Source organism: Salmo trutta, unplaced genomic scaffold, assembly GCF_901001165.1.
Source record: "Salmo trutta unplaced genomic scaffold, fSalTru1.1, whole genome shotgun sequence".
NCBI lineage: Eukaryota > Metazoa > Chordata > Actinopteri > Salmoniformes > Salmonidae > Salmo > Salmo trutta.
Genome location: NW_021822565.1, coordinates 49057 through 62276, shown reverse-complemented (window position 1 = coordinate 62276; position 13220 = coordinate 49057). Strand labels below are relative to the sequence as shown.

General features: G+C 40.5%; 1 protein-coding gene across 2 annotated transcripts in view; it reads left to right on the top strand.

Moving 5' to 3' along the window:
- LOC115182687 (A-kinase anchor protein 13) overlaps window positions 1-10606 on the top strand; it is a 68628-nt gene extending 58022 nt beyond the window's left edge. For both annotated transcript variants that reach the window (XM_029744185.1, XM_029744186.1), the window contains 7 exons: window positions 308-496; window positions 1115-1185; window positions 2902-2946; window positions 4341-4391; window positions 4934-5404; window positions 7363-7651; window positions 9849-10606. In XM_029744185.1, coding sequence (XP_029600045.1) covers window positions 308-496; window positions 1115-1185; window positions 2902-2946; window positions 4341-4391; window positions 4934-5404; window positions 7363-7651; window positions 9849-9898 — 1166 coding nt within the window. In that variant the 3' untranslated portion in view covers window positions 9899-10606. The remainder of the gene's footprint in view (window positions 1-307; window positions 497-1114; window positions 1186-2901; window positions 2947-4340; window positions 4392-4933; window positions 5405-7362; window positions 7652-9848) is intronic.
- Window positions 10607-13220: the final 2614 nt, after the last annotated feature.

Genomic DNA, 13220 nt, shown 5'->3' with positions numbered 1-13220 from the left:
CTGTAGACATGGTGTGTTAGACCTAACAGTGGCTTCCAATGCCGCATTAACTTTCACTGTCTTCTGAATCTATCAGATGTTCTCCTCTGATGTAAGGGCGTACTGGGAAGGTTGATTGTAATGAATGTTTGATTTAGATTAGAATATATTGGTGCAAAGATTAGAAAGTGTTATTATCTATGGTACAGTATGGTCAGTAACACAGTTATTTTCATTTGGTTAGTGAAATTCTCTCTCTGCTCTTCTGCACTTTCTCTCTCCCCCTTATATCTCACTCAATCACTCACTCACACACACACACACACAGTGGAGACGTTGCAGGCGCTGGTGAACGGTACTCTGGGAGGAATGATGGGGGGGCAGCAGGTGGTGTGTGTCCCAGAGACAGGAAGAGGAGGAGGAGGAGGAGGAGTGGTGGGCCCGGGCCCTGTATGTCTCCTTCGCAGGGCTGAGACCTTCGGAGGATTTGACTCTCACCAGATAGACATCTCTAAGAGTAAGACACCTCCCTGTCAGAAATACGTAATAAGTGTTCATTATCATTAAGGGTTGAGAAGCCTTGAGAGCCTCAGGTGGGCCTCCTTGTTTATCATGTCAATAATGGAGTTTAAGATTTAAAGATGGATCCCTTTAACTAAGAGCTTCCTTTTGATCAGTTTGACCTCATTCTCCAGCTTTGGTTTGACCTCATTCTCAAGCCGTCGTTTGACCTCATTCTCAAGCCTTGGTTTGACCTCATTCTCAAGCTTTGGTTTGACCTCATTCTCAAGCTTTGGTTTGACCTCATTCTCAAGCCTTGGTTTGACCTCATTCTCAAGCCTTGGTTTGACCTCATTCTCAAGCCGTGGTTTGACCTCATTCTCAAGCCGTGGTTTGACCTCATTCTCAAGCCGTGGTTTCACCTCATTCTCAAGCCTTGGTTTCACCTCATTCTCAAGCCGTGGTTTGACCTCATTCTCAAGCCTTGGTTTCACCTCATTCTCAAGCCTTGGTTTGACCTCATTCTCCAGCTTTGGTTTGACCTCATTCTCAAGCCTTGGTGTTTTGTGTGACTGGGTTTTAATGCCGTGCTACATGTCTTGTACATATCTGATGAGTGTCTTGTGTTGTATAGATGGGGACAAAGAAGATGGAGAGGACAGAGCAGACCTTCGCAGGACAGAGTCAGACGGTGTACTGAAGAAGGTTACCCACAATGCACCAAGCTATATCTGACAGTATACCAGCTGGAGGTTCAATATATACCAAGCTATATCTGACAGTATACCAGCTGGAGGTTCAATATATACCAAGCTATATCTGACAGTATACCAGCTGGAGGTTCAATATATACCAAGCTATATCTGACACTATACCAGCTGGAGGTTCAATATATACCAAGCTATATCTGACAGTATACCAGCTGGAGGTTCAATATATACCAAGCTATATCTGACAGTGTACCAGCTGGAGGTTCAATATATACCAAGCTATATCTGACAGTATACCAGCTGGAGGTTCAATACATACCAAGCTATATCTGACAGTATACCAGCTGGAGGTTCAATATATACCAAGCTATATCTGACACTATACCAGCTGGAGGTTCAATATATACCAAGCTATATCTGACACTATACCAGCTGGAGGTTCAATATATACCAAGCTATATCTGACAGTGTACCAGCTGGAGGTTCAATATATACCAAGCTATATCTGACACTATACCAGCTGGAGGTTCAATACATACCAAGCTATATCTGACAGTATACCAGCTGGAGGTTCAATATATACCAAGCTATATCTGACACTATACCAGCTGGAGGTTCAATACATACCAAGCTATATCTGACACTATACCAGCTGGAGGTTCAATATATACCAAGCTATATCTGACAGTATACCAGCTGGAGGTTCAATATATACCAAGCTATATCTGACAGTATATATTTGTGCGTGCGTGCGGATGAGGCTCTGAGGCAATGTGGCTGACCAGGAAGTGGTTGTGTCGTTACAGTTCTGTACATCGAAGTGAAGTATTGTACATGAACAGTTGGATGCATTAATCTGTCTCTGCTATGAATTAGCCATGGGTCTCTTCCTGCCGAGCCCATATCTAACACAGAACCCTTAATAACACAGTACATAATCTATATCTAATACAGAACCCTTAATAATACAGTACATTATCTATATCTAATACAGAACCCTGAATAACACAGTACATAATCTATATCTAATACAGAGCCCTTAATAACACAGTACATTATCTATACCCAATACAGAACCCTTAATAACACAGTACATTATCTATATCTAATACAGAACCCTGAATAACACAGTACATTATCTATATCTAATACAGAACCCTGAATAGCACAGTACAATATCTATATCCAATACAGAACCCTTAATAACACAGTACATTATCTATATCCAATACAGAACCCTTAATAACACAGTACATTATCTATATCCAATACAGAACCCTTAATAACACAGTACATTATCTATATCTAATACAGAACCCTGAATAACACAGTACATTATCTATATCTAATACAGAACCCTGAATAACACAGTACATTATCTATATCTAATACAGAACCCTGAATAACACAGTACAATATCTATATCCAATACAGAACCCTGAATAACACAGTACAATATCTATATCCAATACAGAACCCTTAATAACACAGTACATTATCTATATCTAATACAGAACCCTGAATAACACAGTACAATATCTATATCCAATACAGAACCCTGAATAACACAGTACATTATCTATAATACCACAGGACGTTAGTGGTGTAATAATGGGACCTAATATAATGATGGGATTGCTCCAATACACACACACACACACACACACAATCCTCTCCTGTGTTCAGTAATGCTGGAACTTTGTGTTGTCAGGGGGAGAATCCTACCATGATGCTGTTACTGAAGAGGAACACTGAGGTAAGAAAGATATCTGTCCAGACAACCACATAAACATACACCCCAGACCCCCAAATATAAACCCCAGACCCCCAAATATACACCCCAAACATAAATATACACCCCAGACCCCAGAACATAAATATACACCCCAGACCCCAGAACATAAAAATACACCCCAGACCCAGAACATAAATATACACCCCAGACCCAAGAACATAAATATACACACCAGACCCAAGAACATAAATATACACCCCAGACCCAGAACATAAATATACACCCCAGACCCCAGAACATAAATATACACCCCAGACCCAGAACATAAATATACACCCCAGAACATAAATATACACCCCAGACCCCAGAACATAAATATACACCCCAGTTCCCAGAACAGAAATATACACCCCAGACCCCAGAACAGAAATATACACCCCCCAGAACAGAAATATACACCCCCCCCAGACCCCAGAACAGAAATATACACCCCCCCTAGACCCCAGAACAGAAATATACACCCCAGAGACCCCAGAACATAAATATACACCCCAGAGACCCCAGAACATAAATATACACCCCCAGACCCCAGAACATAAATGTACACCTCAGAACCCAGAACATAAATATACACCCCCCAGACCCCAGAACATAAATATACACCCCCCCAGACCCCAGAACATAAATATACACCCCCCAGACCCCAGAACATAAATATACACCCCCCAGACCCCAGAACATAAAAATCCAGACCCCAGAACATAAATATACACCCCAGAACCCCAGACCCAGAGCATAAATATACACCCCAGACCCAAGAACATAAATATACAACCAGGAACATAAATATACAGACCCCAGAACATAAATATAGACCCCAGAACATAAATATTCACCCCAGACCCCAGAACATAAATATTCACCCCAGACCCCAGAACATAAATATACACCCCAGACCCAGAACATAAATATACACCCCAGACCCCAGAACATAAATATACACCCCAGACCCCAGAACATAAACATACACCCCAGAACATAAATATACACCCCAGACCCCAGAACATAAATATACACCCCAGACCCCAGAACATAAACATACACCCCAGAACCCAGAACATAAACATACACCCCAGAACATAAATATACACCCCAGAACCCAGAACATAAATATACACCCCAGACCCCAGAACATGAATATACACCCCAGAACATAAATGTACACCCCAGAACATAAATATACACACCAGAATATAAATATACACACCAGAATATAAATATACACACCAGAATATAAATATCTCTGTTATCTTCTAGGAGGTTCCTCCAACCCTTCATAGTGTGATCCATCTCTGTTATCTTCTAGGAGGTTCCTCCAACCCTCCATAGTGTGATCCATCTCTGTTGTCTTCCAGCAGGTGCTCCATAGTGTGATCCATCTCCATGACCTGCTCAGCACCCTGCAGGTCAGTGTCCACACCTGTCCTCTCTCCTGATGACTTGGCTGTATTGTACTTAACCAGAGGAAACTGAATGGGTTTATATGCAGTGTATCTGTCTCTGTGTCCATACAGACAGTGGTATATCTGTCTCTGTGTCCCTACAGACAGTGGTATATCTGTCTCTGTGTCCCTGCAGACAGTGGAATATCTGTCTCTGTGTCCCTGCAGACAGTGGAATATCTGTCTCTGTGTCCCACAGACAGTGGTATATCTGTCTCTGTGTCCCTGCAGACAGTGGTATATCTGTCTCTGTGTCCCTGCAGACAGTGGTATATCTGTCTCTGTGTCCCTGGTATATCTGTCTCTGTGTCCCCGCAGTGGTATATCTGTCTCTGTGTCCCCGCAGGCAGTGGTATATCTGTCTCTGTGTCCCCGCAGGCAGTGGTATATCTGTCTCTGTGTCCCCGCAGGCAGTGGTATATCTGTCTCTGTGTCCCCGCAGGCAGTGGTATATCTGTCTCTGTGTCCCTGCAGACAGTGGTATATCTGTCTCTGTGTCCCTGCAGGCAGTGGTGGTCCAGCAGGACAGCTTCATTGAGGATCAGCGCCAGGCTCTCACCAACCGCCCCGAACGCCTCACCTCCTTCTCCTCCTCCTCCTCTTCCTCCAGGCCCTCCTCCCGCCACAACTCCCTGATCGAGCAGGAGAAACAACGCAGCCTGGAGAAACACAGGCAGGAGATGGCCACGCTGCAGCGCCAGCAGGCCACGCACGACCAGGAGAAGAGAAGGAGGGAGAGGGAGTGGGAGGTGCGGGAGCAGCAGTTGACGGACAGGGAGGTGCAGCTCCTGGTACAGGAAGAGGAGACCGGGAGGAAGAGCAGGGAGTTAGATACGGAGAGGGTGGCGCTACAGAGGAAGAAGAAGGACTATCTGATAGATCTAGAGAGACTGAGAGACGCTCAGAGGAAACTGGACCGAGACAGAGAAAACATACACAGAGAAATGGAGAGGGTAGAACATATGAGAATGGCTAAGGTAAGATGCTATAATATCTATAATAGAATATCTAGGATATTTATTTGAAACTAACTATCTATACTAAAATATCTATACTATATTATCGTATCATATTTATAATGTTGTATCTAACTATACTATCCATACTATAAAATCCATATTATATCTATACTATAATATCTATCATATTTCTAATGTTGTATCTAACTATACTATCCATACTATAAAATCCATATAATATCTATACTATAATATCTATCATATTTCTAATGTATTATCTATACCATACTATCTATACTATATGTACCATATTATCTATACTATAGTATTGTATCATATTTATAGTATATTATATGTACTATACTATCAATACTATAATATCTATACTATATTATCTATCATATTTATAATATATTATCTATCTATACCATACTATCTATATTATCTATACTATACGATCTGTTATATTTAGAATATATTATCTATCTATACCATACTATCTATATTATATATACCATACTATCTATATTATCTACACTATACTAGCTATACTTTTATATCCATCAACTTTATTCTACACTATCTGTACTATGATATCTGTCATATTAGTAATATCTTATCTATACTACACTATATAATATTTGTACTATAATATCTGTACTGTAATATCATATTTATAATATATTATCTAAACTATCTATATTATATATTACTATAATATCTGTACTATAAAATCTGTTATATTAATAATTTATTATATAATCTATACTATAATAAATATCATTTTTATAATATATTATCAATACTGACTATACGATCTATATTATCTATACTATAATATCTATAATATCATTTTTATAATATATTATCTATACTGTACTACATATGTAATGCTATCTTTATTATATTTATAATGTATTGTCTATACTTTTTCTTTAGATTTTTTCCTTCCATATCTTTTGTGTTATATTCTCCTACATTGTTTTAACATTTCTACAAACTTCAAAGTGTTTTATTTCGAATGGTTCCAATTATATGCATATCCTGGCTTCAGGGCCTGAGCTACATTCAGTTTACTTTGGGCACGTCATTCAGACAGGAAATGGAGAAAAAAGGGGCCTAGCCCTAAGAAGTTAACTAGGCAAGTCAGATAAGAAACAAATTCTTATTTACAATGACGGCCTAGGAACAGTAGGTTAACTGCTTTGTTCAGGGGCAGAACAACAGATTTTTACCTTTTCAGCTCGGGGATTCGATCTAGCAACCTTTTGGTTACTGGCCCAACGCTCTAACCACTAGGCTACCTGCTGCCCCAAAATCTTGAAGCGTGGATTCCCATTGGTCAGACCAGCATTGAATGGTTGTAGTCACGGGTACATCCTGTTTGAGTTTCTGCCTATAGGACGGTAGGAGCAAGATGGAGTCGTGGTTGAATTTGCCGAAGGGAGGGCGGGGGAGGACCTTGTATGTGTCGTGGAAGTTAGTGTAGCAGCGGTCCAGTGTATTGCCCGCGCGCTACAGTCAGTGTGATGGTAGAATTTAGGTAGCCTTGTTCTCAAATTAGCTTTGTTAAAATCTCCAGCTACAATAAATGCAGCCTCAGGAAATATGGTCTTCAGTTTAGTTTCCAGCGAATTTCCTTGAGGGCCGTCGAGGTATCTGCTTGGGGGTGATATACACGGCTGTGACTATGATCGAAGAGAATTCTCTCGGGAGATAATGTGGTCGACATTCGATTGTTTGGAATTCTAGGTCAGGTGAACAAAAGGATTTGAGTTCCTGTATGTTGTTATGATTACACCATGAGTCGTTAATCATTAAACATACATCCCCGCCCTTCTTCTTACCAGGGAGATGTCTGTTTCTGTTGGCACGATGCGTGAAGAAACCCGGTGGCTGTACCGACACAGACAACATCATAATAATGTTTAATATAATATCATATTCATAACCCCTCCTCCTGTCATCTTCAACAGAGGTGGATACAGAGAACTCCCTCCTCCTCCTCAGACGACTCCCCACACTTCTCCTCCTCTACCTCCCTGGAGAAAGATCCAACGGACCCCACTGAGCTCTCCTCCTCTCCCAGGAAAGACTCCCTGACCTCGTCAAAAGGGAAGAGCCTAAACCCTTTCTCTGAGGCCCCGGCACTAAAGGCCCCTAGTGGAGACAGTCAGAATCAGATACCGAACAGACTGCTGCAACTGGCTAAAGACAGGAGTAAGGACAAGAAGGACAAGAAGGAACAGGATACGCAGTCAGCAGGTATTACTACACTACAGTGTTGAGACAGGGAGGACAGTCAGCAGGTATAACTACACTACAGTGATGAGACAGGGAGGACAGTCACCAGGTATAACTACACTACAGTGTTGAGACAGGGAGGACAGTCACCAGGTATAACTACAGTGTTGAGACAGGGAGGACAGTCACCAGGTATAACTACACTACAGTGTTGAGACAGGGAGGACAGTCACCAGGTATAACTACAGTGTTGAGACAGGGAGGACAGTCAGCAGGTATAACTACAGTGTTGAGACAGGGAGGACAGTCACCAGGTATAACTACAGTGTTGCGACAGGGAGGACAGTCACCAGGTATAACTACACTACAGTGTTGAGACAGGGAGGACAGTCACCAGGTATAACTACAGTGTTGAGACAGGGAGGACAGTCAGCAGGTATAACTACAGTGTTGTGACTGTCCTCCCTGTCTCCAGGTATAACTACAGTGTTGCGACAGGGAGGACAGTCACCAGGTATAACTACACTACAGTGTTGAGACAGGGAGGACAGTCACCAGGTATAACTACACTACAGTGTTGAGACAGGGAGGACAGTCAGCAGGTATAACTACAGTGTTGAGACAGGGAGGACAGGGAGGACAGTCACCAGGTATAACTACAGTGTTGAGACAGGGAGGACAGTCACCAGGTATAACTACAGTGTTGAGACAGGGAGGACAGTCAGCAGGTATAACTACAGTGTTGAGACAGGGAGGACAGTCAGCAGGTATAACTACAGTGTTGAGACAGGGAGGACAGTCACCAGGTATAACTACAGTGTTGAGACAGGGAGGACAGTCACCAGGTATAACTACACTACAGTGTTGAGACAGGGAGGACAGTCACCAGGTATAACTACACTACAGTGTTGAGACAGGGAGGACAGTCAGCAGGTATAACTACAGTGTTGAGACAGGGAGGACAGTCACCAGGTATAACTACAGTGTTGAGACAGGGAGGACAGTCAGCAGGTATAACTACAGTGTTGAGACAGGGAGGACAGTCAGCAGGTATAACTACAGTGTTGAGACAGGGAGGACAGTCACCAGGTATAACTACAGTGTTGAGACAGGGAGGACAGTCACCAGGTATAACTACACTACAGTGTTGAGACAGGGAGGACAGTCACCAGGTATAACTACACTACAGTGTTGAGACAGGGAGGACAGTCAGCAGGTATAACTACAGTGTTGAGACAGGGAGGACAGTCACCAGGTATAACTACAGTGTTGAGACAGGGAGGACAGTCAGCAGGTATAACTACAGTGTTGAGACAGGGAGGACAGTCACCAGGTGTAACTACACTACAGTGTTGAGACAGGGAGGACAGTCAGCAGGTATAACTACAGTGATGAGACAGGGAGGACAGTCAGCAGGTATAACTACAGTGTTGAGACAGGGAGGACAGTCACCAGGTATAACTACAGTGTTGAGACAGGGAGGACAGTCACCAGGTATAACTACACTACAGTGTTGAGACAGGGAGGACAGTCACCAGGTATAACTACACTACAGTTAAAATGGTGTTGAGACCACAATCCAGTCCAGTTATTGGTTGTTGGGTCTGTTGCCTGGGCAACTCTACTACAGTGCCATATCTTTATGTCCTGTGGCTGGGATCTGAGGGTTTCCCAAATTAATTACACATAAAAAAAGCTCTTGTCTTTATTGCGTATGTCTTCACACCGAGAGTTATGACTTGGTGTGATCACCATTGGCAACAATTTGAATACGATTCCTCCATCTGTGCGCTACTCTTAAAGCAACATTTATACATCGTTTTTGTCATTATTACTCAAGCTCAGTACATTTATTTGGGAGTCGATTGATGGATAGCAATATTCAGACATTGTCCCTGATTTTCATTCAAATTTAAAGCAGGACTGAGACTGGACCCATCAGGAACGCTCAGCAACTCTATCCCAGAGTTAGGTTTCAGAAGACTGCTCCCTTCTTATTTTTCTGATCCTGACAAACTCCCCAGTCCTTTCCGATGACAAGCATACCCATAACATGATGCTGCCAACACAATACTTGAAAATATAGTCCAATTTAATCAAATGTTTTAATCAAATTATTATTTACATTTTTTGTTGTGCAGCAAAATGTGAAGACTGTACAAGGGGTGTGTAAAAACAACAGTGGATTGATTGGAAGTCTGTTTCTCTGTCTCCGTAGATACGCAGCACCTAGAGCCTCCTATAGACGGAGAGATCTACTTCTGCTGAGGAGACCCCCCGTCTTCATCTCCTCCGATGGCAATGCAACGTCCCTCTCACCAGCTGAATGTAAGGCCAACGTGCCCCATCGTCAAACCCTCTACGTCCTCACAAACACTCCCGACTGACACCCAATAGGAAGTGGAAGGTCTCTCATCATGGCATAAGCTCCAACTGCAATGTTCTGTCTCAGTGCTCGCTACAGATTGGCTCCTGACCTGCTAAAAATATATAACAATAAGGAATCTGTTTCTATGTTAGATACTGTAGGTTAGAGATCGTCTATAACAATAAGGACTCTGTTTCTATGTTAGATACTGTAGGTTAGAGATTGTCTATAACAATAAGGAATCTGTTTCTATGTTAGATACTGTAGGTTAGAGATTGTCTATAACAATAAGGACTCTGTTTCTATGTTAGATACTGTAGGTATGTGATGGACTAAATGAAGATGATACCATTATCCTAACCAGTGATGACGGAGAGTGATTTGAGCTACAGAGTAATCGTCTCTGAATGGTTTTTAAACGAGCAGGTGTAAGGAGTCTGTCTATCCTCTGTATGGAATGACATAGAATCTGAATGGGTTTTAAACGAGCAGGTCTATGGAGTCTGTCTATCCTCTGTATGGAATGACATAGAATCTTACTACTCATGCAGAATACTACACTCTTACTATACTTTTTGTTTTCTAAAGTTGAAAAACTTGTTCGTAAATGCTTTGTGTGTTCTATAACAAATTGTTGAAGATTATAGGAAGATAACTACAATTAGGGATATAATCTGGGTACACAGAGAAGAAGACCTTCATTTAGGGATATAATCTGGGTACACAGAGAAGAAGACCTTCATTTAGGGATATAATCTGGGTACACAGAGAAGAAGACCTTTTTTTAGGGATATAATCTGGGTGTACAGAGAAGAACTACATTTAGGGATATAATCTGGGTACGGAATGACATAGGTACACAGAGAAGATGACCTACATTTAGTGATATAATCTGGGTACGGAATGACATAGGTACACAGAGAAGATGACCTACATTTAGTGATATAATCTGGGTACACAGAGAAGATGACCTACATTTAGTGATATAATCTGGGTATACAAAGAAGAACTACATTTAGGGATATAATCTGGGTACACAGAGAAGAAGAACTACATTTAGGGATATAATCTAGGTATACAGAGAAGAAGAGCTACATTTAGGGATATAATCTGGGTACACAGAGAATAACTACATTTAGGGATATAATCTGGGTACGGAATGACATAGGTACACAGAGAAGAAGACCTACATTTAGGGATATAATCTGGGTACACAGAGAAGAAGACCTACATTTAGGGATATAATCTGGGTACACAGAAAAGAAGAACTACATTTAGGGATATAATCTGGGTACACAGAGAATACCTACATTTAGGGATATAATCTGGGTACGGAATGACATAGGTACACAGAGAAGAAGACCTACATTTAGGGATATAATCTGGGTACACAGAGAAGAAGACCTACATTTAGGGATATAATCTGGGTACACAGAGAAGAAGAACTACATTTAGGGATATAATCTGGGTACACAGAGAATAACTACATTTAGGGATATAATCTGGGTACACAGAGAATAACTACATTTAGGGATATAATCTGGGTAGACAGAGAAGAAGAGCTACATTTAGGGATATAATCTAGGTATACAGAGAAGAAGAGCTACATTTAGGGATATAATCTAGGGATACAGAGAAGAAGACCTACATTTAGGGATATAATCTAGGTATACAGAGAAGAAGAACTACATTTAGGGATATAATCTAGGTACACAGAGAAAAAGAACTACATTTAGGGATATAATCTAGGGATACAGAGAAAAAGAACTACATTTAGGGATATAATCTGGGTATACAGAGAAGAAGAACTACATTTAGGGATATAATCTAGATATACAGAGAAGAAGAGCTACATTTAGGGATATAATCTAGGTATATAGAGAAGAACTACATTTAGTGATATAATCTGGGTACACAGAGAAGAACTACATTTGGTGATATAATCTGGGTATACAGAGAAGAATAACTACATTTAGGGATATAATCTGGGTACACAGAGAAGAACTACATTTGGTGATATAATCTGGGTATACAGAGAAGAATAACTACACTTAGGGATATAATCTAGGTATACAGAGAATAATAACTACATTTAGGGATATAATCTAAGTACACAGAGAATAACTACATTTAGTGATATAATCTGGGTATACAGAGAAGAAGACCTACATTTAGTGATATAATCTGGGTATACAGAGAAGAATAACTACATTTAGGGATTTAATCTGGGTATACAGGGAAGAAGACCTACATTTAGGGATATAATCTGGGTATACAGAGAAGAAGAACTACACTTAGGGATATAATCTAGGTATACAGAGAAGAACTACATTTAGTGATATAATCTGGGTAGACAGAGAAGAACTACATTTGGTGATATAATCTGGGTATACAGAGAAGAAGAACTACATTTAGGGATATAATCTGGGTACACAGAGAAGAACTACATTTGGTGATATAATCTGGGTATACAGAGAAGAATAACTACACTTAGGGATATAATCTAGGTATACAGAGAATAATAACTACATTTAGGGATATAATCTAGGTACACAGAGAATAACTACATTTAGTGATATAATCTGGGTATACAGAGAAGAAGACCTACATTTAGTGATATAATCTGGGTATACAGAGAAGAATAACTACATTTAGGGATATAATCTGGGTATACAGGGAAGAAGACCTACATTTAGGGATATAATCTGGGTATACAGAGAAGAAGAACTACACTTAGGGATATAATCTAGGTACACAGAGAATAACTACATTTAGTGATATAATCTGGGTATACAGAGAAGAAGAACTACACTTAGGGATATAATCTAGGTACACAGAGAATAACTACATTTAGGGATATAATCTAGGGATACAGAGAAGAGCTACATTTAGGGATATAATCTGGGTATACAGAGAAGAACAACATTTAGGGATATAATCTAGGTACACAGAGAAAAATAACTACATTTAGGGATATAATCTGGGGATACAGAGAAAAAGAACTACATTTAGGGATATAATCTGGGTATACAGAGAAGAAGAACTACATTTAGGGATATAATCTAGGTATACAGAGAAGAAGAGCTACATTTAGGGATATAATCTAGGTATACAGAGAAGAACTACATTTAGTGATATAATCTGGGTACACAGAGAAGAACTACATTTGGTGATATAATCTGGGTATACAGAGAAGAAGAACTACATTTAGGGATATAATCT